This window comes from Pelodiscus sinensis, chromosome 6 (assembly GCF_052426305.1).
Source record: "Pelodiscus sinensis isolate ZL-2025 chromosome 6, ASM5242630v1, whole genome shotgun sequence".
Taxonomy (NCBI): domain Eukaryota; kingdom Metazoa; phylum Chordata; order Testudines; family Trionychidae; genus Pelodiscus; species Pelodiscus sinensis.
The window spans coordinates 43,783,807-43,810,955 of NC_143057.1; the positions used below are offsets into that span (position 1 = coordinate 43,783,807).

Sequence of the window (27,149 nt, forward strand, 5' to 3'; positions counted from 1 at the left end):
TTTAAGAAAGCTCTATATAGATCCTGTAGGTATTTGTCTCTGTCTGTGGAATTAGAGCAAATCCGCTTGTATCTTAGGGTTTAGCTGTATACAGTAGATTGAGAAATGTGTCTGGGATGAAAGCTTAAGGCACGAAGGAGGTGTAGCGATTGATAGCTTTCCAGAATAAGGTGGTGGAAAAGTGACTGGCATGTAATTGTACTGTAGTGTCTAGGAAGTGGATCTCTTGTGTGGACTGATCCAGGCTGAGGTTAATGGTAGAGTGGAAGTTGTTGAAATCCCTGTGAAATTCTTCAAGTGTCTCTTTTCCGTGAGCCCATATGATGAAGATGTCTTCAATGTAGCTTAAGTAGAGTAAGGAAGCTAGAAGGCAAGAACTGAGGAAATGTTGTTCAAGCTCAACCAGATGTTGGCATGTTGTGGGGCCATGCGGATGCCCATGGCTGTGCCGCTGACCTGAAAATACAAATTTTCTCCAAATCAGAAGTAGTTATGGCTGAGGATAAAGTTGTAGAGCTTTGTAACCAGGTATGCAGTGGTGTTATCAGGGATGGTGTTCCTGATGGCCTGTAATCCATCTACATGTGGAATGTTGGTGTGAAGAGCATCTATGTCCATAGGAGCCAGGATGGTGTTTTTAGGAAGATTATTGATGTTCTGTAGTTTCCTCAGGAAGTTGGTAGTGTCTCAGCCAAGGGCGGATATAGAGCAGGGTGAGCGGGGCGGCCGCCCCAGGCACCGTGCTTCAAGAAGCCCCGCGCATGCGCGAGGTGCCACCGTGCATGCACCATGGCAAAGGGGGGCCCCACAAAATTGTGATGCCATGGGCCCCACAAAATGGTCATCTACCCCTGCTCACAGCATAGGGTCTGAGGAGAGAGTCAATATAGCCAGATAATCCTGTTGTAAGTGTGCCAGTGCTTGAGATGATGGGTTTTCTGGGATTTCCAGATCTTGGGTAGTATCAAGTCTGCCCTCTTGAGCTTTTCTGTTTGGTGTGGGCTTGTCTGCCCTGGAAGCTCAAGTTGTCTTGGCCTTCCCCCAGCATACCCAAAGTGTTTCTCGCACATGGTTGAAACATCTTATTTTCTTCTGTTTAACTTCCATATCCACTGTTATAATTTTCAAAAATGGCTTTCTCTTGTACCTGTGCATTATACTGCACAGATGTTGCTGGACTAGAGAACCCCAGCATAGAAGTTGCCAGCAGCGGGAGCAGAGCTGGCCAGGGCAGAGGAGCTCATGGGGTACCGGAGTCCACAGCTGGCTGGGCTTGGAAAGCTGGCAGGGATTCCAGAGTCCATGGAGTGAGGGACAGCAGGGCTCATAATGGGCCAGGACACCAGCAGGGGGCGCACTGGAGCCTGCGGGGTGGGGTGTACAGTAGAGCTCACGGGGCCAGGAAAGTGGTGGTAGTGGGGGGGAGGGGGCGCTGCAGAGCCACAGCAGCTGGTACCACAAGCGCCAGAATTCCTGGGGCTAGCAGAGCTGCCGAAGCTCGTTGGTCCACAGAACCCGCAGGGCTGCCGCAGCCAGGAGACCACGGATCAGATAGGTAAGGAGAGGAGCCCAGTGGAGAGGCTGATCCACCCCCTCGAACCTTCCCTGGTCTGGAAAATTCCCTTGTCTGGAAAATTCCCTTGTCTGGGACCAGTCAAGTCCTGAGGGAGCCTGACCAGGGAGGTCCTTAGTTTGGATTAACTTTAAACTGCCGCGTGTAGCTGCGGGCAGTTCGTTTGGACTAAGGGGGATTTAAAAATGGCAGCCGGACGGGAACATGCAAATAAAGCCTGGGATATTTAAATCCCAGGCTTCATTTGCAACTCCGGTTCCCTGATTTGCCTACCTAGCTCGAATTAACAAACTAGTGTAGACATATCCCTACAGACTAAGTATAGCTTGTAACTTTATTTGTGACTTTTTAGTAACAGTGACCTTGTAACCACCTTCCATGCCTTCATATATTTTCAATTTTTGGAGATGTATCTATCTCATAAAACTGGAAGGGACCTTGAGAGGTCATCAAGTCCAGCTCCTTACCCTCATGGCAGGACCAAGTACCATCCCTGACAGATTTGCCCCAAGTTCCTAAATGGCCCCCTCAAGTATTGAGCTCACAATCCTGAGTTTAGCAGGTTAATGCTCAAACCATATACCCAGCTACACAAGCATATTCTGTCTCCTAGTTTTTTATTAACTTACTTGGGTTCAAAAACTACTATTCATAATGGAGGAGATTTTTCAAAGGCACAACTAGCTAATAGGCATGTAACTGCAAATTAAAATCTTTCAAAATCTCCCTTAAACTGTCTTATTCCCTCAATTTTTTCTGTAATTTACAGTACATATGCTGTTTGCAAAAAATAATCCATCAGGACAACTCAGTAGGTAATACAGGTTGTATCTTTAGTCTGGCATTCTTGGGACCTGACCAGTGTCATGCCAGATAATGTGCCACGCCATGGGAGGTCAATGCTGTCTAGCAGCATTACCAACACTTCCACTGCTTACTGGGCTCTTGGAACAGTGGTTCCCAACCTTTTTTTATACTGTGGACTGGCAAACCCATTCACAGACTTTTGCTTACCCGGTAACATTGTATTCACATTTCCATATTCATTATGCAAATAATGAATATGCAAATAAAATGTTACCAGTCTGCCAAGGGGCCACTGCAAAGAGCTGGCTTCAGCTGTGGCAGCCACCCACCACATGGTGGCTGCCAGAGCAGAAGCTGGCTGCTGTGCTGTGACTCATGGGGCTGGTGTGTACCCAGCCCCCAGAGCTCTGTGAACAGCTGGCTTCAGCTGTGGAAGCTGCTGTAGCTCAGCAGCCAGCAGTTCGCGACCTCGTACCGGTCCGCAGACTAGCGGTTGGGAAACACTGTGGGCTCGTCTACACTGGCCCCTTTTCCGGAAGGGGCATGTAAATTTCATGAGTCGTAGTAGGGAAATGCGCGGGGGATTTAAATATCCCCCGCGGCATTTAAATAAAAATGTCCGCCGCTTTTTTCCGGCTTTTAAAAAAGCCGGAAAAGAGCGTCTACACTGGACTTTGAAGTAGGAATAAGAGCCTCCGGAAAAGGGCGCTTTTTCCGGAGGATCGGGGCCAGTGTAGACGCTCTTTTCCGGCTTTTTTAAAAGCCGGAAAAAAGCGGCGGACATTTTTATTTAAATGCCGCGGGGGATATTTAAATCCCCCGCGCATTTCCCTACTACGACTCATGAAATTTACATGCCCCTTCCGGAAAAGGGGCCAGTGTAGACGTAGCCTGTCTTAGAAGACATTTTGGGTAAATTAGAACGAAATAACAGCACAATATACAGAGAGCCAAGATTTGTGGCTAAAAATGAACCTTATGGGACCACAAGAAACTTGGCCACATCTATGGTAAATGGACATCTAGCGAACTAAAATCATGCCAGACCACGGCTCTTGCCAGCCCAGAGAGCGCCAGGCTAGAGAGGTTCAACCTGTAGTAAAAATCATAGATCTTTCCTTCTTTTGGATATATGCCTAGTCATGTTACCAGAATCATTTATCTTGAAAATGGTTGTCAAATAATTTGTACATCTGTATGAAAAAATAAAATGACATACAGGCAGTCCCCGGGTTACGTACAAGATAGGGACTGTAGGTTTGTACTTAAGTCGAATTTGTACTTAAGTCGGAACTGGCGTACAGATTCAGCCGCTGCTGAAACTGACCAGCGGCTGACTACAGGAAGCCCGAGGCAGAGTTTCTCTGCTCCGGGCTTCCTGGAATCAGCCGCTGATCAGTTTCAACAGCAGCTGAGTCTGGACGCCTGGGACAGAGCAGCTGGGGCGCTGCCGGGTACATCCCTGCAGCACCGCACCTCGGCGCTGCGGGGATCAACCCGGCAGCACCCCAGCTGCTCTACCCCAGGTATCCCCAAGTCATCTGCTGCTGAAACTGATCAGCGGCTGATTCCAGGAAGCCCGGTGCAGAGAAACTCTGCCTCGGGCTTCCTGTAGTCAGCCGCTGGTCAGTTTCAGCAGTGGCTGACTTGGGGACGCCTGGGGCAGAGCAGCTGCGGTGCTGCTGGGTTGGTCCAGTAACCCCGCTCCTAGGTGCTACTGGACCAACCCGGCAGCACCCCAGCTGCTCTGCCCCAGGTGTCCTGATTCAGCCGCTGCTGAAACTGACCAGCAGCGGCTGAATCAGGACGCCTGGGGCAGAACATAAGAACATAAGAACGGCCGTACTGGGTCAGACCAAAGGTCCATCTACCGACAGTGGCCAGCACCAGGTGTCCCAGAGAGGGTGGACCGAAGACAATGATCAAGCGATTTGTCTCCTGCCATCCCTCTCCAGCCTCTGACAAACAGAGGCCAAGGACACCATTTTATGCCCTGGCTAATAGCCTTTTATGGACCTAACCTCCATGAATTTCTCCAGCTTCTCTTTAAACTCTATTATAGTCCTAGCCTTCATAGCCTCCTCTGGCAAGGAGTTCCACAGGTTGACTACACGCTGTGTGAAGAAGAACTTTCTTTTATTAGTTTTTAACCTGGTACCCATTAATTTCATTTGGTGTCCTGTAGTTCTTCTATTATGGGAACTAATAAATAACTTTTCTTTATCAGCACTCTCCACACCACTCATGATTTTATAGACCTCTATCATATCCCCCCTCAGCCTCCTCTTTTCTAAACTGAAAAGTCCCAGTCGCTTTAACCTCTTCTCATATGGGACCCGTTCCAAACCCCTAATCATGTTAGTTGCCCTTTTCTGAACCCTTTCCAAGGCCAAAATATCTTTTTTGAGGTGAGGAGACCACAGAGCAGCTGGGGTGCTGCCGGGTTGGTCCAGTAGTGCCGAGGAGCGGCGCTGCGGGGCCAACTGGCAGCGCCCCAGCTGCTCTATCACAGGTGTCCTCGAGAAAAGCCTGGTCTGCTGGGGGGGGGGGGAGCGCACTAGCTGCGCCCCCCCCCCAGCAGACCAGGGAGACGCGGAGCAAAGCCACGGAGGACCCGGGCGGAGGGACCATGGCGCTTCTGGGCGGTCCCGCCTCCCGGGTCCTCCGCAGCTTTGCTCCGCATCTCCCTGGTCTGATGGGCCCCCACCAGCAGACCAGGGAGACGCGGAGCAAAGTCATGGAGGACCCGGGCGGTGGGACCGCGGCGCATCTGGGCGGTCCCGCAGTCCGCATCCTCCGCAGCTTTGCTCAGCGTCTCCCTGGTCTGCTGGGGGGGCCCCTTCCTGGTCTGCTGGGGGAGTTCCCCCCAGCAGACCAGGGAGACGCGGAGCAGCTTTTCTCGCCCCGGAGGATGCAGGCGGCAGGATCACGGCGCGTCTGGGCAGTCCCGCCGCCCGCATTCTCCGGGGCGAGAAAAGCCCCGTTCGTAACTACGGATCTGACATAAGTCAGATGCGTGTAACTCGGGGACTGCCTGTACTTGTAGAAGTATTTCAAATTGTATTGCAGTTGTCTTACTCTCCTTAACAAAATTGTTATATATTTTTAATGTGCACGTTTAACAGTTGCACTGTTCCACCACAGAAATGACTGCATATCTTTGTGGTCAATTGATTCTTATATGTATGTAATTTTTGGGGGGATGAAAAACTGCTATATAGGGGTATGTCTACACTACAGTGCTAATTCTAACTAACTTAGTTCGAATTAGTTAATTCGAACTAAGCTAATTCGAACTAACACATCCAGACTAAAAAACTAGTTCGAATTAGCGTTTTGCTAATTCGAACTAGCATGTCCACACAGAGTGGACCCTGAACCGGGGTTAAGGATGGCTGGAAGCAGTGCTGGCAGGGCATCAGATGAGGACTTAGAGCGTGGAGCTGCTGTCTCAGGCTAGCCAAGGGCTGTGCTTAAAGGGACCCGACCCCCACCCTGGACAGACAGTTCTCAGGGGTGCCCCACTTGCAAAGCAGTCCTGGCTTGGATTGCCCGGAGTACCCACACTGGGCACATCACAGCACTCGGCCATCAGACCAGCTGCACTTGCCGCAGGCTGCCATCTGGAGAGAGGGAGCAATTGGGGGGCTGCAGGAGAGGTTCCACCCCCAGAAGCCCGCAGAGCCAGCCCAGTCCTCCCCATCGGGGGCTCATACCCCATTCCTCCCTCATCTCCTTCCACTTACCCTTCCCTAGCCCCCCTTCCTGATGTACAAAATAAAGGACAATTGTGTTCAAAAATAGAATCTCTCTTTATTGAACAAAACTGGGGGAGACTGGGAAAAGGAGGTGGGAGAGGGGAAGAGAGAGGGTGGGAGAGGGGAGGGCAACTACAATGATGAGGGGTTTGGAACAGGTCCCATATGAAGAGAGGCTAAAAAGACTGGGACTTTTCAGCTTAGAAGAGGAGATGGAGGGGGGATATGATAGAGGTCTATAAAAGCATGAGTGGGGTGGAAAGGGTGCATACAGAAAAGTTCTTCATTAGTTCCCATAATAGAAGGACTAGAGGACACCAAAGGAAAGGAATGGGTAGCAGGCTTCAAACTAATAACAGAAAGTTCTTCTTCACAAAGCAAATAGTCAACCTGTGGAACTCCTTGCTGCAGGAGGCTGTGAAGGCTAGAACTAGAACAGAGTTTAAAGAGAAGTGAGATCAATTAATGGAGGTTGGGTCCATGGAGTGGTATTAGCCAGGGGGTAGGAGTGGTGTCCCTGCCCGAAGTTTGTGGAACGCTGGAGAGGGATGGCACGAGACAAATGGCTTGGTCACTGTCTTTGGTCCATTCCCTCCAGGATCCCTAGGGTTGGCCGCTGTCGGCAGACAGGCTACTGGGCTAGATGGACCTTTGGTCTGACCCAGTACGGCCATTCTAGGCTCAGGGTCGGGGGGGTCTCAGTGGACCACCTTGATTTTCATGCAAACCTGCTCCTGGGTGGCCAGGCTGGCAGCTCTCCTGCCCTAGACGGCCGCTTTCCTGTGCCTAGTGCGGAGGTCGTGGACGAGGTCCACGATGTCTGCACTGGACCAGGCGGGTACCCGCCTCTTGCAGTCTTGGGCAAGTTCCCGGGAGCCGCCAGCCTGGTCCCGGGAAGAGGGGGAGGGCTGGGGGGCATCGGGTGGCTGGCTCGAGCCGTGCCAGGTGCAGGGTCTGCTGGCTGGGTGCTGGCAGGCTTGCACCTGGCATGAGCATCGTAGCCAAACCGTGCCCCTTTAAGGGCTCCGGGGCCAGGAGGGGGGCAGAAAAATTTCCCTGGTTGTGCCCAGAGTGGCCACCAGGGAAAGCTGGGGAGGGCTAGCCTCCCACTCGTTCGAATTAAGGGGCTATACACCCCTTAATTCGAACTAGTATGTTCGAACTATGCTTAGTCCTCATACAATGAGGTTTACCTAGTTCGAACTAAGCGCTCCGCTAGTTCGAATTAAGTTCGAACTAGCGGAGCGCTAGTGTAGCGCCTATCAAAGTTAATTCGAACTAACGTCCGTTAGTTCGAATTAACTTTGTAGTGTAGACATACCCTAATACTAATTCTGAATAATAATTGTATTATGATAGTATCTAGGGAATGCATCTGATATCCGGGGTCTCATGATGTTGGAGTGAGTATATATTAATAGATGATCACCTAGTCTGAGGATTTTACCATCTGAATGTATAGACAAAGGGTAGGTAAAAGGAAGTATTAACCCCACTTTACAGAAGGGGAATCTAGAATATGGAGATTGTAACTTGCCCAAGGTCTAACAGCAGTTCTGTGGTAGAGCTGAGAAGCAAACCCAAGTCCCAGCCTAGTACCTTAACCACAAGACCACCCATCATCTTTTCTTTTTGTCCCAGATCAGGAAATCATTTAAAATTAGCATTAGAGTTTCTAGAGTTTATCATTAGCGTTCCTAAAGTTTTTCCATTAGAGAAATTATCTAGATAATACTTAGTCCTGCCATGAGTGCAGGGGACTGGACTAGATGATCTGTCAAGGTAATCCTTCCAGTCCTATGATTCTATGAGTCAGTACAATCTAAGCAATGTTTTAGCTTCATTTTTTTCTAGATTCGTGTGGTGGCTGAACAGTGTCCTAAACCCATTTCAAAGACAGTGTTTGGAAATGTTCTGCTGCTGACTCTGAATTCAGAGAAAACTTGACTAAGACTGTAAAACTGCTACAACTGAAATGTCATTATTTTGCATTGATTTGTGCTAGAAAATCTTACCCTTATAATAAAGCTGTTCTCTAAAAGCTGCTGTAAAAATGTCATCACAGAGCTCTGTGTTTATTGTTTGTTAATGAAAACCAGATAAAATTTACCCTATTTACAAGTAAGAGTTTTTTCCCCCCAGTTGCTAGATTTATAAACTCAGTTTAGAAGCTGAAAGTCAATTTGTAGTCTTTCTGACTTTTGCAACAACAGTAATAAAGTCTGTGCTGCTAGAGTAGTAAGTAGTTCTGATGATGATGCATGAGATGTAACAGTATCCAGCTCATGTTCTTTGACAGCTCTGTTGATTCTTCAGTACTAACAAGATTGAGGGGAAAAAGTAAATTGTTAAATTTAATCTTTAAAAATAAAGGAAATAGCTTTGACCCATAATACACATATAGAAGGTAATTCTATTGAGTTGGAAGGTGCCAATTTTATGGTCACTTTTCAGATCACAACCGTACTTTAATTCAACTATGAAAAAGGGGATAGCTTATCTTCTTAAAACCAGAAATTGAAATGAAATCAAATCAATATTTAAAATTAGAAATAAAATAATAATCTTTAGACCTTCCCAATTAGCCAGCCTGAAATTCAAGTTAATCATTTTATATATTATTTCTTTTTAAAAAATTGTGTAGCTTTCCATTTGTTTCAGTGTTCTAAATTTCTGTCTCAGGATAGTATTTATTATTTATTTTTTCATAATACTGTATATCACTTACAGTATTCTGTCCTAAATTTCTACATAATAACAAACAGTAGTTCTGATTATTGTGTATTATCCAAACCTCAAGAATTGAATGTGAGATCTGACTGCTGGAATCACAGTAACACCAGGGACAGACAGAAAAGTCATGATGAGTCTAAAGAACCTAACTGTTTAATGCTTGAAACCCAAAAGATGTGAAAAAACAGTCAGCAGCCTCTAAAAGTCAGTCAAATCTGGATTTAAATAACTAACCTAAATGTAAAATGCAACTCTGTACAAATGTAGTGCCTACGTTTAGTGTACTCTTGGTTATCTGTAAAAAGTCAATTTCCATAATGATCAGACATGCAGAATGGTAATTTCCTGAAAGTTCAGAATCCTGGCTCAGTGGAAATGCTTATGTTTGACATCTGTGATTATTTAAATCACATACTCTGGGGGGAAGGGGGGAGAAACCTGTTCATAGCATAGTCTGTTGTCTTATAAGTTGAAAGAAAATTTGAGTACAGGTAATATTCTTATTCATTTGGAGGGATTTGTTGCCTGTGTTTGAATTTATCTCTATCTTTCATACTACTAAATCATATTGCCTTGGAGTTGAATTTATCCCTGAACTTGGGGAGAAAAGGGTTTTTTGCTTGTGAAATGTACCAGATTGCTACCACTAGCAAGTAATATCAGAACATTTTCTAGGGAGTGGATGTATATAGACTCCCACCACAAAACCCTTCATCCCCCTTCACCATTCTGTGCAAATAACAAAAGCATTGCAGACAAGCTTTAAATAGTGTGACATAAAACAGAAATACATCTATATTTCTTTCATTCTATCCTCCTTCCTCCCTTTAGCCTTAGTCCCTTCTGGTTAATTTCTACAGATGATTACCATACTGTGATATCCCAGGTATTTGGTATTTAGCTGCTGAAAGACACAAAATGAATCTGAGAGACTCTCTTATGGGTAAGGCATTATGAAATCTGGGTTTAATTCATGGCTCTGCCATAGACTTCCTGTGTGACGGTGAGGACATTAGTCAGGACCAGCTTATGAGCTTCTTACTCATATTGTTGAATAGTCACATATGCGTAGTCCACTGATTTTTCCCTTTGAGACAGAATCTGCCACCCTTAGTCACAGTAAATAGCACTTTTTCTCAAATAGTGTCACTAATTTCAATGGTGTGGTGTGTGTGTATGTGGTGGGGTTTTTTTTCTTGTACAATAAGGTATTATGGATTGTGAGTGTCAGGCCTGCCAGCAATGGGGAGGCAGTTGCCCCAGCGATTCAAAGAAACTTAATGCTTCAGCCATCACCACTCCTGCAGGATTATGAGGAGGGGATAGGGGAGAGCTCAAGGCAGGCTTACATGAGGGATCATATGCCCCTGCCCTTTAGCTGGTGCAGCATACCAGTAAAAAATGAATTTTACTTCCATCACCCCTCCAAAAACCTTACAGAACTGTTTTACATTACTTTTAACAGTATTTAAGTGCTACCCATAAAGCACTCTGGAACAGAATTGTTAATATATTAAAAATAAATGCCCAGTGCTATCAATAAAATGCATATATGCACTCCCTCCAGCACAAAACCATAGTCAAAGGTGTTAACCTTGAGGGCACTCATTCAAATATCTTCTTCAGTTAGACAAGGTAGGTGAGGTAATATCTAGAGATGATCTTTTGACCTCTTCCCGAAGTCTAGAAAAGACACACATACTGTGTCTACACTTACACTTTTTAGATAAAACTTTTGTCATTCATGGATACTTAAAACCTGCCTCCCCCGAATGACAAGGTTTTGTTACAAGTACATGTGTGTGCTGCTTTTTGCTCCTGCCAACAAAGCAAAACCTGCTCGTTGGGGGTGGAAATATATTGTCAGCAAAAAAGCGAACAAAAACATTCTCACGCACCAACTTTTAGCAACAGTGCTGTGTTAACACAAGCTTGTTGCTAAAAGCTGAATAGTGTAGACATAACTTCAGAGTGTCACAGCTAAATACGAGGTCAACAGATAGTTTAGCATAAGTAGTTAGCACCTAGTCAAATGAATGGTCAAAGAGACTGTTCAAAGTGAATATGCTACTTATATTACTTATGCTACACTGTGTGTGTTGATCCTGTATTTAGTCTGCAGATGCACAAAGGTGCATTCCACCATCATTCTGCAGCTATTCAGTTTGTAGTTGAATTCACTCAGTAATGTCAGCATATTAGGGCTTCACAAGCCATGTTAGGAACACACATCTCTTAACCACATCTCTCTGGGGGCTAGAGCCCCTTCCCTACTCCACTATAATCCTGACCACCTATGTATCCGGGCATCCTGAACTTTTCTTATGTGTTCATTACTGGTGTTCATTAATCTATCCCTGTGGTTTAATAAGCCTTGAAGAAAGAATGAGTACTAACCTTTGTGGATCACATATTCACTGTTCCCTTTTGGTGGAACCACAGTTCAGAAACTGCATCCTTGAAGATCTGATAGTGTGTCAGATCTGAATAACCATCACCTAAATGTTAATTTTCCAACCAAGAAATGGTTTGCAACTGATAGGTTGCCAGGTGTTGCCAGCTTCAAAAGGGCAATAGCCAGTCACTTTTGTACTGGTATAGGTTTCTGAAAATGAGTGATCTGTAGCTGGGTGGTTGGTGAAAGCTGCTTGCACAACTCTATGAATGTCTATTTCCTCCTTCAGAAGTTTTGCTGCAGGAGATCATCATCCCAGGTTTCCAAGAAGATGGGGTCCCACCATGTTATGCTAGGTTTCCAGTAATACAAGCACTTCCCCCATAGGCATATTGTTGCTATTCCAGCATTCAATATGTGCCATGACTAGAAGTAGCCATCAACAAATGTGAGAAGGTGGTATACAGTACCAGCTACATGTAGCAATGTAGTTTCTAGAGTGACTCCTGTGAAACAAAGGACTTTGGGATAATGTCAGTGAAATGCACTAACATCACATTCCGGAAAAGGGGCAGTGCTGACATAAATATATGCCTGTGCACAGTGTATATCTGTGATTGGCACAGCATATGTGGGTACCCAGTATGGGCATGGGGTACTAGCAATACATGGTGTGCTAGCAATACATGGACAAGTATCCAGGGAAGCATGCAAGTGTACATGTAGCTTAGAATCATAGAATCCTAGGGCTGGAAGAGACCTCGGGAGGTCATTGAGTCCAGCCCCCTGCCCAAAGCAGGACCAATCCCAACTAAAACATCCTAGCCAGGGCTTTGTGAAGCTGGGACTTAAAAACCTCTAGGGATGGAGGTTCCATCACCTCCTTAGGTAACCCCTTCCAGTACTTCACCACCCTCCTAGTGAAATAATTGTTCCTAATATCCAACCTAGACCTCCCCCACTGTAACTTGAGACCATTGCTCCTTGTTCTGCCATCCGTCACTACTGAGAACAGCCTCTTTCCATCCTCCTTGGAGCCTCCCTTCAGGAAGTTGAAGGCTGCTATCAGATCTCCCCTTACTCTTCTCTTCTGGGGTATGTCTAAACTACAGCACTACTTCGAACTAACTTGAATTAGAGCGTGGAGCTAATTCAAACTAGTGCATCTAGACCTAAAAACTAGTTCGAATTACCGTTTTGCTAATTCAAACTAGCATGTCCACATTGAGGGGACCCTGAACCGAAGTTAAGGCTTGCCGGAAGCAGTGCTGGCAGGGCATCAGGTTAGGACTTAGAGCATGGAGCTGCTATCTCAGGCTAGCCAAGGGCTGTGCTTAAAGGGACCCGATCCCCACCCTGGACAGACAGTTCTCAGGGTTCCGCGCTTGCTTATCTACCTCAATGAGGGACAGCAAAGCAGTCCTGACTTGGAGTGCCCTGAGTGCCCACACTCGGCACATCACAGCACTTGGCCATCAGTCCGGCTGCACTTGCTGCAGGCTGCCATCTGGTGGAGTCAATCGGGGGGGCTGCAGGAGAGCTTCCACCACGAGGAGCCCACAGAGCCACCCTAGTCCTCCCCATTGGGGGCTCGTACCCCATTCCTCCCTCACCTCCTTCCACGTACCCCTCCCTAGCCCCCCTTCCTGATGTAAAAAATAAAGGACACGTGTGTTCAAAAATAGAAACTCTCTTTATTTAACAAAACTCGGGGAGACTGGGAAAAGGAGGTGGGAGAGGGGAAGAGAGAGGATGGGAGAGGGGAAGAGAGAGGATGGGAGAGGGGAGGAGGAAACCTGGGAGGAGGGAGCTGGAAGGGGGAAGCCAGGGGAAGAAGGAGGAGGGGAAGTATCAAACTATGGTATGCCATATCTTCAGTACTGTGTATAGATGTGATCTCCTCACCCCAGAAAACATATTTTGGCCTTGGAAAGCGTTCCGAAAAGGACAACTAAAATGATCAGGGGTTTGGAACAGGTCCCATATGAAGAGAGGCTAAAGAGACTGGGACTTTTCAGTTTAGAAAAGAGGAGACTGAGGGGGGATATGATAGAGGTATATAAAAGCACGAGTGGTGTGGAGAGGGTGCATAAAGAAAAGTTCTTCATTCGTTCCCATAATATAAAGACTAGAGGACACTAAATGAAATGAATGGGTAGCAGGCTTCAAACTAATAAAAGAAAGTTCTTCTTCACAAAGCAAAGAGTCAACCTGTGGAACTCCTTGCCACAGGAGGCTGTGAAGGCTAGAACTAGAACAGTTTAAAGAGAAGTTATATAAAGTCATGGAGGCTGGGTCCATGGAGTGGTATTAGCCAGGGGGTAGGAACGGTGTCCCTGGCCTCTGTGGAAGGCTGGAGATGGATGGCACAAGACAAATGGCTTGGTCATTGTCTTCGGTCCATCTCCTCCGGGGTAGCTGGTGTTGGCCACTGTCAGCAGACAGGCTACTGGGCTAGATGGACCTTTGGTCTGACCCAGTATGGCCATTCTTATGTTCTAAGCTCAGGGCTCAGGCTCGGGGGTCTCACTGGACCGCCTTGATTTTCGTGCAAACCTGCTCCTGGGTTTGCATGTGGCCTTTGGTGGCCAGGCTGGCAGCTATCCTGCCCTAGACGGCCGCTTTCCTGTTCTTAGTGAGGAGGTCGTGGACGTTGGAGGCCTCCCCTCAAACCTGGATGAAGTCCACGGTCTCTGCACTAGACCAGGCGGACGCCCGCCTCTTGTGGCCCCGGGCAGGCTCCTGGGAGCCGCCAGCCTGGTCCTGGGAAGAGGCGGAGGGCTGGGTGGCAGTGGGTGGCTGGCTCATGCCATGCCAGGTGCAGGGTCTGCTGGCTGGTTGCTGGCAGGCTTGCACCTGGCATGGGCACTGTAGCCAAACCGTGCCCCTTTAAGGGCTCCGGGGCCAGGAGGGGGGCAGAAAAATTTCCCTGGTTGTGCCCAGAGTGGCCACCAGGGCAAGCTGGGAAGGGCTAGCCTCCCACTAGTTCGAATTAAGTGGCTACACAGCCCTTAATTTGAACTACTTAATTCGAACTAGGCGTTAGTCGTCGTAGAATGAGGTTTACCTAGTTCGAATTAAGCGCTCTACTAGTTCGAATTAAGTTCGAACTAGCGGTTTGTTGTGTAGCACCTATGAAAGTTAATTCAAACTAACGGCTGTTAGTTTGAATTAACTTTGTAGTGTAGACATACCCTTGCAGACTAAATAAGCCCAAATCCCTCAGCCTTTCCTTGTACGTCATGTGCTCCAGCCCCTAATCATTTTGGTTGCTCTCCGCTGGACCCTCTCCATTGCGTTCACATCCTTTCTATAATGGAGGGACCTGGAACTGGACACAATCAATATTCCAGATGTGGTCTCGCCAATGTCGAATAAAGGATAATAATCACTTCTCTAGATCTGCTTGCAATGCTCCTCTTAATGCGACCTAATATGCCATTAGCCTTCTTGGCTACAAGGGCACACTGTTGACTCATATGCAGCTTCTCATCCACTGTAATCCCCAGGTCCTTTTCTGCTGAAAAGGAAGCAAATTTAGAACCTCATCCTGCAAATATTTATGTATGTGAGTAACTCAGTGCCAGTAAGTTCAAATATGACAGATTCCTTTCTTAGCAGTTATGGTTTCAGAATGAATTGTGATTTTACTATAAATGTTATTGGGGAATAAAGCAGGCACAGAAAAACTCACATCCAAGTATATTGGATCCTTAATAAACTTTATGGAGGATTTAAAGTCCAGTAATGTATTTTAAAATCCATAACTCTAAGATAATTTAGACTTTCATGTCAGTTTTGCCTCTGGCATTTTTTCCTTTCATTTTGGTTGCTCTGTAAATAAAACATTTATTTTGACATTCTCTGGTTAATTTTGCTCCCTTTGTTGGTTTCTCCAAAAAGAAAAACAGAAAGCCACACAAACAGAATGATAGAGTACCTGCTAATGCTTATGTGTTTCATAAATTAAGCTTAGCTTCTTGTACTTTTTCTGTCAGTTTTCATAAGCACTGAATTAATCATTTGAGTTTGAAAAACATACCATCAGATCTGTCTTCAATTTGCAAGTGTCATCTCTAGAAATGTTATGAATTAAAAAGAACAAGAACTGGATTATAAACTACTGCTTAGTCTACAAAGCTTTTAGTCTGTTTCTGCACAACATGTTTTTCTGTGGAAAATATACACACTTGTGTATGAATATTCCATGAAACGAGTTTACTTTTATTTTAAAGGTTTGTGCTGTCTGTTGAAAATATCATTGAGACCTGGCTTGACACTTCTGGAATACCAAAGGTAAATGCAAAGTATCTCTTCTCAATAGATTTCAGATAATGACTTTGTTGTTCAAATCACTGCCTCTACTGTTACAGGTATGGCACAAAATGAATCTCTTGTTTTCATTGTCTGCTCTATAACTCTTTATACTTTATGGAACGGGACTCATCTTTTTATCAATTACAGTTTCTCTTCTACTTGCAATACCAATATGCTGCCAAAAGGAAAATTATTGAAACCTTATTTTATTATTAAACATTCTGATCATTGGAAAGTGTGTTGTAAGGTATTGTAGTGATTTTCACTACATGAAAGGAGCACTGTTTACAGATGTCAATTTGTGAATTACTGTGACAGCCACAGTGACAACTGAAACTTTAATAAATATTAAATTGTCTATATTTTGATATTTCATGAATGTTGAGAATTGATTGCAAATCTTCCCAATCTGTTACATTATATGTGTTACTTTGAAGTGCCACCTCTGCTTTCGTTAACGTTGAACCTCACTTTCTATTGAAAGGTTGACTCTTGTAAGTTCTCTAATGTTCACATGCTCATTCAGACTGAATTTGCTGTGCCTCTTGAGGATAATTGGTTACATAAGTGGTCCTGGTTCAAGGTACCCACTGTCTCACTGAAGAACAATATTGAAAAAAATTTAAAGGGCAAGTTTTGCAACTCCAGGTCAGCACACACCAAACTGAAGTGCCTACTATAACGGGATTTACAGGGCGCAGCCTGGGATTGTGGGACCAGTGCGGCCCCCCTCCCGGAACTCTCTCCAACCTAGGCTGTCTATCTCAATGCTTTGCTAGTGACCAGCAGCATACCCTTTCAGGTGCTGTTGTCACTTAGCAACAATATGTGGAACCTCCATACCCAGTTAAATTGCATGAATACTCCTAAAGCCACTCATGAATCACACAGAGGATGTATAACAGTTTTTGCAAACCTGAGCAAGTACGCTTACAACTTCAGGCAAATTCACTGGCAAAGGTAGACTGTTAAACAAGTTTATTTACTACAAAAGATAGATTTTAAGTGGCTATAAGTGACAGGCAATAAATCAGTTAGTTACCAAATTAAAATAAAATATATAAGCCTGCATTAGACTCTCAATCCTATTAAAGTAGGCAACAACTAGATCGAATAGTTTTTCCTCACCGCACTGGACATTGCAGTCCTTAATATTACAGGTTTGGCCATCAAATCTGTCTCAGCTTCATCTGTTGGAGTCTTCAGTCTTCTTCTCAGTATCTTTGTTGTTTACATCATAGTTGGGAGCAGGAGAAAGGCAAAGCATAGGCCTCTGTCTTTGGTTTTTATACCTTTAGTCCATGTTCAGACATGTCTGGTGGGCATTCTGTCAGTCCGTATGCAAGGTTGAGCAATTCCCTCAGTGCAACCTCATGTAGGTGAATCATTGATTTGTAGCTCCCTTGCTGGAAAATGGCTATTAATAGATGTTTTAATACCTCACCTAGGTGTTGGCTATTCTTCTTGCAGTTGTCTATGGGGAGCTGAAATCTGGCTGATTTCCCAGTTTACAGCATGTTTTAGTGACAGCATACAACACAATCTCATGACTTCATATGCACTAAAGATCTATTTATTTAGATAGAAAAATGAGTTTCAGTAGATCATATCCTTTCCTATGATACCTTACAAGGCATGTATTATATATTAGATCACAATTTCATAAAAACGAGGAATATAGGGGTGACCAGATGCACCCCTAAGGTATACCAATAGAAATTGAAATGTGTGTGCAGTCAGACTAAAGCTCTATGGAGGCCAGATAGTTTGCAGGCAATGTGGTGTCTCAGTAATTTCACTCACTGCCATGATGCTCCAAATGCCCCCTTCTCTGGCTGTGTAATTATCTCCCAATCTGACCCATTCTACTTTTAATTATTATTTTGCCAACACAATATTTAAAAAGCCTGATCCTGCAATAAACTTAGAGCTCCCACAAAGTTCTGAGCTCCCCAATTCTAAGTTCCCTCTCTAAGCATGAAATAGCCAGCAATGTTGCTAATAATATCAAACAGATCATATGAGAAGGGTTGGAATTACCTACGATAATTAATGCATCATGAGATAGCTTTTTGGAGAAACATAAATTGACAATGCCCAAATTATCAAAACATAGTCATATATAAAATCTAAAGCTGTATTGCAAATATGGGGAAAACTACTTTCCCAGTAACACCTGGCACAGCCCCCAACTTCTAGTAGTCCTGGAGCAGTTTTTTGTCCTACTGTTCAATCTGATCTAGTAAAATGGCTCCTTCATTGTTCTTCCATGTATGTTATTTATAATTTTATAGTGGACCTAGTTGTTGTCAGTTTATTTGATTTTTATCTTTTGTTGGTTTGCATTCATGGAGCCCATATCAGCCACAGAACACAGAGAAGATTACAAAAATACTTTATTATCCCAGGTAGTTCACAGTATCATCCACTAAAATGGGTTTTCCTCTAGGATTATCCTAACATACAACCTGAAGGAACTTGATTTTCTGTAAAGTTTATTACACTTCCAAAAGGCACGATCGGAGATTACTTTTTTTCCTATTCAAAATCTTCATGCTAGTGCCCAGCTTAAGAAACCGGACTGGGTAGTTGTGCAAGTGATGGAGAGGGATGACTATTAGGCTGTGAATGTGGCCATATTGAGCTGTCTTCATTCCACTTCAGCCCCTTACAATTTTCTGCAGTAAAATAGAGGACTGGAAATCTGTGTAGAGGAAGATTCCTCTGTTTCTCCCATTGGCATGTGCCTAGCATGCTATTTCAAATCCTGCCCCTTCACTCTTTGCAGATAACCGCACAGATTTGCAACTAAAATATAACTAACAAAACTCGAATACTAGTACGTCTCCAATGTATTACACACACAATACAACCCAAAGAACAGCTCTGTGTAAGCTGAAAAGCTTGTCACTCTTGTTAACAGATTCAGTAAAAGATATTACCTCAACCATCTTGTTTCTGTGATGATAAAATCATTCTGGGCTTCCTCCAATTTGTAACCACTAATTTCTGATTTCACATTCACTTGTATGAATCAAAAGTCTTATAACAGAGAATGTGTAGTAATGACCGGCCTATCCTTTCTGCTCTAGAAGAAGTCCACAGAACAGCATAAAACAAAAAAAGCAGTCATGTAGCACTTTAAAGACTAACAAGATGGTTTATTAGGTGATGAGCTTTCGTGGGGCAGACCCACTTCTTCAGATCTGCCCCATGAAAGCTCATCACCTAATAAACCATCTTGTTAATCTTTAAAGTGCTACATGACTGCTTTTTTTGTTTTACCAAGATCAGATGAACACGGCTACCTCTCTGGGTATGTCTATGTTGCAAAGTTAATTTGAAATAACAGTCATTATTTCGAATTAACTTTAATAATGTTTATACATGCAAACTGCTATTTCAAAATTAATTTGAAATAGTGGAGCGCTTAATTCGAATTTGGTAAACTTCATTCTACGAGAAGTAATGCCAAATTCAAAATAGCTATTTCGAATTAAATTCTGTGTAGACACTTAATTCGAAATAGGGGGCCTCCAGCACTTCCCAGGGAGCTCTGGTGGTCACTCTGGCACAACCAGGAAAACTTACTCTCTTCTCCCCCAGCCCCAGAGCCATTAAAGGGGTAGACCCTGGCCACAGTGCCTGTGCCAGCTCCAAGCCTGCCAGCCCAGAGCCCCCAGTAGCCCGAAAACATGTGCCAGCAAGCCACTGGCAGCCAGCCCTCCACAGCTCTCCAGGAGCAGTCTGCCAGCTCCCAGGAGCCTGACAGGAGCTGGAGAAGGCGGGCACCTTCCTGGTCCAGGGTGGAGATCATGGACCTTATTCAGGTTTCGGGGGGATGCCCCCAACATCCATGATCTCCGCACTAGATGGAGGAATGCGGCCATCTATGCAGGATAGCTGCCAGACTGGCCACCAAAGGCCACTTGCGAACCCAGGAGCAGGTTTGCATGAAAATCAAGTTGGTCCAGCGAGGCCCCCAACCCTGGGCCCTGAGCTTCCCCTCTCCCTTCTTCCCCTTGCTTCCCCTTTCCAGCTCCCTTCTCCCAGGTTTTCCCCTCCCCTCTCCCACCCTCTCTCTTCCCCTCTCCCACTTCCTTTTCCCAGTCTCCCCAGAGGTTCATCTCCCCCAGTTTTGTTCAATAAACCCAGTTTCTATTTTTGAACATATGTGTCTTTTATTTGACATCAGGAAGTGGGGCTAGGGAGGGGTAAATGGAAGGACATGAGGGAGGAATGGGGCACGAGCCCCCGATGGGGAGGACTGGGGTTGCTCTGAGGGTTCCTCGGGGTGGATGCTCTCCCACAGGGCCTCCTGGATCCTGACAGCCCCCCGATGGACCCTACCCCGGATGGCAGCCTGCAGCAAGTGCAGCCGGGCTGATGGCAATGACCCCATGAGACACACCAGCGTGCCATGGGGTAGCTCTGGCTCCATGTGGCCGAGTGCTGTGGTGTCCCGAGTGTGGGCACTCCAAGACAGGACTGCTTTGCTGTTCCTCATCGAGGTAGACAAGCAATCGGGGAACCCTGAGAACCGTCCAGGGTGGGGGTAGGGTCCCTTTAAGCACGGAGCTCAGTTAGCCTCAGGCAGCAGCCCCACACACTGGCTACGTCTAGATTACATCCCTTTTTCGGAAAAGGGATGTAAATTAAATGTAACGCAATTGCTAATGAAGCGGGGATTTAAATCTCCCGCACTTCATTAGCATAAAAATGGCTGCCGCTTTTTTTCGGTACGGAGCTTTGTCAGAGAAAAGCACCAGTCTAGACGCTGATCTTTCGAAAAATAAAGCCTTTTCCGAAAGATCTCTTATCCCTTATTTCAAGAGGGATAAGGGATCTTTCTGAAATGGATTTATTTGAAATTTATTTGAAAATTATTTTATGTCTACACTGCAGGCTTTTTGCGCAAGAACAGGTGTTCTTGCGCAAAAACTTGTGAAGGATCTACATTGCACGTGTGTTCTTGCACAAGTAAATTTACAGTAAAGCATCAGAAGAGAGGGCTTCTTGCACAAGAGTTATTCCTCTCCCCATGAGGAATAAGCCCTCTTGTGCAAAAGCTCTTGCGCAAGAAGGCAATGGACGGGCAACGGGTTTCTTGCACAAGAAGCCCCTATGGCTAATATGGCCATCAGAGCTTTCTTGCGCAAGAGAGCATCCACACTGCCATGGACGCTCTTGCGCAAAAACACATCTCTTGTGCAAAAGCACATGGCAATGTGGACGCGCTCTTGCACAAGACCTTGTGCGCAAGAACTCTTGCACAAAACAGTTCTTGCACAAGAAGCCTGCAATGTAAACATAGCCCTCGACTTTAATAGGGTTCAAAAAAGACTAGATGAATTCATGGAGGTTAGGTCTATCAATACTTATTAGCCAGAATGGGTAGGAATGGCGTCCCGAGCCTCTGTTTGTCATTGGCTGGAAATGGATGACAGGAAACAGATCTCTTGATCATTACCTGTTTCTGTTCATTCCCTTTGGGGCATCTGGCATTGGCCACTGATGGAAGTTAGGATACTGGGCTAGATGGACCTTTGGTCTGTTCCACTATGGTGATTCTTATGTTCTTTACCTGTGGCTGATCAGTGGAATTAGAGATTATGTCTACATTACAAGCACTACAGTGGCACAGCTACAGCACCATACTTATGCCATTGTACTGTAGATCTGCTTCTAGTGAAAGAAAGAGCTTTTATGTCAATGTAGGTAGTTTACCTGCCTGAGTGGTGGTAACAAGGTCTGTGGAAAAATTCTTCTGTTGATTTGGCTGTGTTGATACCCGGGAATTAGGTCAGCTTAACTCTGGCAATGGGGGTGTGAATTTTTAGACACTCCTGAACAACATGATTGGCTTGATTTTAAATTGTAAGTACGGGTCTGGGCAGAGCCAGAACGCCCATGCTCGCTGGAGAAACTGTTATGAATGAGACCAGGGTATCCTCCAGAATTGCTGGACACCTGGGTGAGGTGTGAAGGTGAGGGGGTGGCTCTGTGTCTGCAGAAGGGGCAGGGCTGGGGGCTAGCTTTCCACAGACAGCCCTTCAGCACTGCCTGGCTCTTGCTGCCAAGGGCTCTGGCAGCAATTTAAAGGGCTTGGGTTTGTGGCTCCTGCCACAACAGAAGTGGCAGTGGCTAGGAGCCCCAGGCCCTTTTAAATCACCAGAACCTGAGGCAGATTCCCTTTTTGCCTCCCTGTCCTGCCTCCCGGCTCCCCACACTGTGGTTGGTAGCCCTCAGTGAGATAGCTGGGGAACTAAGAAACTAATGGAGTTAAGCTAGAAGAGACATAGCTAAGAATATAAAGAAATGCACTGAGTCTAATACAATTCTTCTTACTCAATGTATCCTTTATTTAGCTTCACTCTGCCAACAATACAGTGGTTAAAATAGCATATATCACAATCAGATTGTATGAGTGGGAGATATACCTATCTCATAGAGCTGGAAGGGATCTTGAGAGGGCATCAAGTTCAGTCCCCTGACCTCACAGGGGGACCAAGTACTTTCCCTGACAAATTTGTCCCAAATCTCTAAGTGGCCCCCCTCAAGGACTGATCTCACAAACATGGGTTTAGCAAGTCAGTGCTCAAACCACTGAGCTATCCTTCCTTGCTTCCACCCAGTTAGTCTTTCTGTCCATTCTTAGGACTTGATTCCATATTTCAACAGTAGAGCTGCTATTCTCAGTATGCACTACTCAACATAAGGGCTGTGTCTAGACTTTCAAATTTTTCCGCAAAATCATTTGCTTTTGCGGAAAAACTTGCCAGCTGTCTACACTGGCCGCTTGAATTTCCTCAAGAACACTGACGATCTCATGTAAGATCATCAGTGTTCTTGCGGAAATACTATGCTGCTCCCGTTCGGGCAAAAGCCCTCTTGCGCAAATCATTTGCGCAAGAGGTCCAGTGTAGACAGCACAGTACTGTTTTGCGCAAAAAAGCCCCGATGGCTAAAATGGTGATTGGGGCTTTTTTGCGCAAAAACGCATCTAGATTGGCACAGACGCTTTTCCGCAAAAAGTGCTTTTGCGGAAAAGCGTCCGTGCCAATCTAGATGCTCTTTTCCGAAAATGCTTTTAATGGAAAACTTTTCCATTAAAAGCATTTCCGGAAAATCATGCCAGCGTAGACGTAGCCAAGCAGAATAGAGCCCTTAGTTTGCTAATTCGGAATGAACAACTGAACATAAGCTCCTTAGAGAGATTATTCAGAGTAGTGCCATGTTTGTTTTGGTCTTTTAAAACCTTTATTTCCTTTTTTAGTCTGCTGGTTTAGTTTCTTGGCTGAAAATGCACTTCATTAGCTTTCACAATTATGTGGGTTTCTATGCATAATCTGTCATTTAAACTCCATCTTCCAGTAATATTTGTAAATTAATATATAGTAAAAGCTCTGTTGTCTGACTCTCAATTAACCAGAAAGCATAATTAATTGGCATTTCTAGTACTTCCCAATACAAATCTTCAGTCTATTAACCAGGAGTAATATACTGCCCAGCATGTTATGCCGTTGCACATTCTGACTCTACTTTTATGCAGAAGAGACAGAAAACAAGTACTTACTAGGTAAGTGCTGATACTGGGAATTTGTTTAAAAAAGGAGCTTCCAGGGCAGGTCATAGAAGTCATTATAGATTCAGCCCAATCTCCTATACCTTCTACATCTACAGTCCTAATTGATGATAATGATGACCCCAAAGGCACTGAAAGATATTGAATTGTCTTCTGAATCAAAGGAGGATTAAATTGTGTTCAGTATAGTTTTTAGTGTTAAGTGTATTTTTACTGATCAGGGTGTATGCCAAGCTCTGGCCATAATGATTTGTAGTGTCATAAGATAACCTAGTATAAAAAACTTCACCTATCTGTGCCCAAGTGCTTCAAGAAATCCACCTCTCTGCAGTTCAGTACTACTACTGGATTGGTGAGTAACTGTATACTAGATTACACTTTATTTTATTGTATTCAAATTCTGTGAAAATTGGTATTTCATTGGTAAAGCATAACTTTCAGTAAACCATTCTGTTCCATTAACCAGCAGGAGCAATTTCCCCAGCATGCCGGATAACAGAGCTTTAATTATATCATGTGCACGTTGCACTCCAAAAATGTAAGGTCAAGAAAATTCTTCCACTAGTTGATATTCATTTATTCGTGGTTGGTAAGGTTCTTGTTTATTTTCTGTGTGTTCTTGGTAAGGTTTTGCTATTTTCTACGTGTTTTAGATTATTTCAGTAAGTGTCTGATTTTGTATCTGGCTGGTTCTTAGACTGTCCAGCTTGAAGTAGAAAGGTAACTGGATGATTAGGGGTATTGGAGATCTGAGAGCCAAACTTTAGGACCAGTTAAACAATACAACAGAAATAGAATTTATGAAATACAAAAAATCAATGTAAGGAATGTCTTTTGGTGTTTTTATAAACATTTGGGGGACAGCATCACTTTTATTTAATATGAATAATACATTTTTACTAAGGAAAGTTCCTGGCTATTGTCTTACTTACAAACTTTATAAAGTTCCTGTGTTTCTTATTACTAAGAGAGAATGACTGACTGAAGAACTCGTATGATGGGTTGCATAAATGATGCATTATAAGTCACTAGTTAACAATCAATTAATAACAAACTGACCAAATCCAGATGTCATTAGAAAAGAGTGCTCCTCTTGCATCTGTAGAAAATTGTTATCATTTGTTTATCTAAGTTTTGCAGTGTGCATGGACAGACATTCAGCAAAGAAATAACTCCTTTTGGGACAGTGTTTCCACTGAACTATGTATTGTAATGCTTGGTATTTTTTGTCATGTCTTATCTCAAAGATTGCTTTCTGAATGTGATATCTGTAAGTATTTGATGGGGAAGGCAACCCCCCCCGAAATCTTCTCCATTTGTGCAGGCCAGGTACATGAGTAGATATTGGCAATGTGGACTTTTACATAGATAAAGTTTATTCACCCCCATAATTTGGCTTAGGGTTTTTTGATTTTTGTTCACTTCATGAAGATGTATAGTGATTCTATTCCATTCATTTCAAATCTTGTGGTGAATATTGCTCACAAGAATAACATACTGTTTCTTTAATGCTCAAGCTTGTGTGACAGACCCAGACCAGCTAGCTGCCACACATTAATGGAAGTATGCTGGACTCTGAGTCAACAGTTTCCTCTTCCCTGAGTAAACAGGGCCTAGCCTAGTGCAGCATAATCAGGAAGCCAGCTGGGGCCAATTAAGAGCTTGCTGGAAATGGTAGGCAAGTGTTTCTCAAAGTGGGCTGAGGGCCCACTCTGAGAAAGTTGTTAATGAGCCGCTCCAGTTTCTTTAGTTATGGCTCTGCAGCCACAGATACTGGGGCTTGCTTATAAGGCCTTTCTACAGAGAGGGCATTTTTAGCCCAACATCTGAGGGTGAGAAGGTGAACTGAGTGTGTGAGCCAAGGACTATTAGCAAGGCAGAGTGCCATGGAGGAGCAGGAACCAGAGAAAAGGTACTCAGAGGGATCATTTGGGGAAGTAGCCCGGGGAAGAAGCTGCTCGACTGGGAGTAAAAGAATCGTAGAATACTATAGCTGGAAGGGACCTCAAGAGGTAATTTGGGTCCAGTCCTCTGCCCTCACAGTAGGACCAAGCACTGTTTAGATCATCCATGACAGATGTCTATCCAACCTGTTCTTTAATATCTGATGGAGATTCCACAACCTCTCTGGGCAATTTATTCCAGTGTTTAACCTCCCTTACCATTAGGAAGCTTTTTCTAATGTCCACCCTAAGCCTCCCTTGCTGCAATTTAAGCCCATTGCTTCTTGTCCTATCCTCAGAGGCCAATGAGAACTATTTTTCTCCATCCTCCTTGTAACACTCTTTTAGATACTTGAAAACCGCTATCATGTCCCCTCTCAGTCTTCTCTTGACCAAAGTAAACAAGCCCAGTTCAGTCTTCCCTCATAGGTTATGTTTTCTAGATCTTTAATTATTTTTGTTGCTCTTCTCTGGAGCTTCTCCAGTTTCTTCACATCTTTCTTGAAATGTGGTGCCCAGAACTGGACACAGTACTCCATCTGAGTTCTAATCAGCAAAGAGTAGAGCGGAAGCATGACTTTTCATGTCTTACTCACAACCCTCCTGTTAATGCATCTCAGAATCATGTTTGCTTTTACTGCAACGGTGTCACACTATCGACTCATATTTAAGTTGCGGTCCACTATGACCCTAAATCCCTTTCAGCATTACTCCTTCCTAGACATTCACTTCCCAATCTGTATGTGTGAAACTGATAGTTTCTTCCTAAGTGGATTACTTTGCATTTGTCCTTATTAAACTTCATCCTATGTAGCTCAGACCTTTTCTCTAGTTTATCAGATAGTTTTGACCCTATCCTCCAAAGCACTTGCAACCCCTCCCAGTTTGGTATCATCTGCAGACTTAATAATTGTACTCTCTTTGTCATCATGTAAATCGTTGATGAAGATATTGAACAGAACTGGTCCCAGAAACCCTGTCTGTTGCCACTGCCTTAGGGTCCCTGGGCTCGAAAAACTGGAGTGGTGGGAAGATCCGGTTTCCTCTGAATCCTCCCCACACTACTGCAGAATCTGCCTCTGCGAAGGGAGACCAGGACTACGGAGGGGTTTTCACCCCAAACTGTAGACTAGCCTATGATGTTTATGGCTCAGTAGGCTGTGACCCTTGCCTCTAGAAAAAGAGACGACTGTGTAGAGGGTCACAGTGAGCCTCTGAGTCAAACACAGTCCACCAGAAGCACGGGACCCAGGGAGTACAGTCAGAGCTTTGCCACACCTGCTAAAAAAACTATCTTTTGACCTAACAGAACACAGAGATGTGTACACGCATTTTTTCAAATAATTGCAGAGTATGTAATTGATATTCTGAGACATAATCTGAAGAGATTTTAATTGATAAGTTATATGTGATAAATACTTATGCTTTGTGATAGATATGTTTTTAAAATTGATCATTGTTGTTAAGGGCAATCATCTTGGGAGATAAACCTTTAAATTTATTGGAGGTCTGTCATTTTAGAACTTGATAATAATGTCAACACTCTATCTCATGTTCAGCAATCTACTTTGTACTCAGGAGGATGGGATTTTGCGATGTATAGAAATGCATTAAAACCAAGTGCCTAGGTCCAGATATATCATGAATAGAAATAGACCAAGATAGAATGTGTAAACAGAACTTTTCTGTACGCTGCTAACTCTTGATCAATGTGCCCTTTAAAGGGATATGAAGACAATAACCAAGTTTGGTAACTATATGAAGCATTTGATGTGGGCCATGTTATTTTATGCTAGGAAAGTTATCATTCTATAAAATATACTGTAGGTCAATGTAAATTTTGTAAGTAAGCCTTACATTGATTTGAATTAAAGCTGGTTCTTCACACACAATGTAATTTTATGAATTTCACTTACATGTTTCTACAGATTATAGTTAAGATACTAATAGTATTGGATCCAGAAATGGGCATATTTTGTGCATTAAGTGGTTTAGACATAATTATAAAGGATTAAATATCAAAAGTGCCCCAGACTTG

General features: G+C 44.3%; 1 protein-coding gene across 8 annotated transcripts in view; it reads left to right on the top strand.

The window, feature by feature from the left end:
• The window catches only part of AOPEP (aminopeptidase O (putative)), a 354,788-nt gene that overhangs the window by 212,795 nt on the left and 114,844 nt on the right, over positions 1–27,149 (top strand). For all 8 annotated transcript variants that reach the window (XR_012904729.2, XM_089779257.1, XM_089779254.1 and 5 more), the window contains one exon: positions 15,502–15,562. Coding sequence is in view for 7 of the 8 variants with exons in the window: in XM_089779257.1 (XP_089635383.1) it covers positions 15,502–15,562 (61 nt within the window). In the remaining variant the exon portion in view is untranslated. The remainder of the gene's footprint in view (positions 1–15,501; positions 15,563–27,149) is intronic.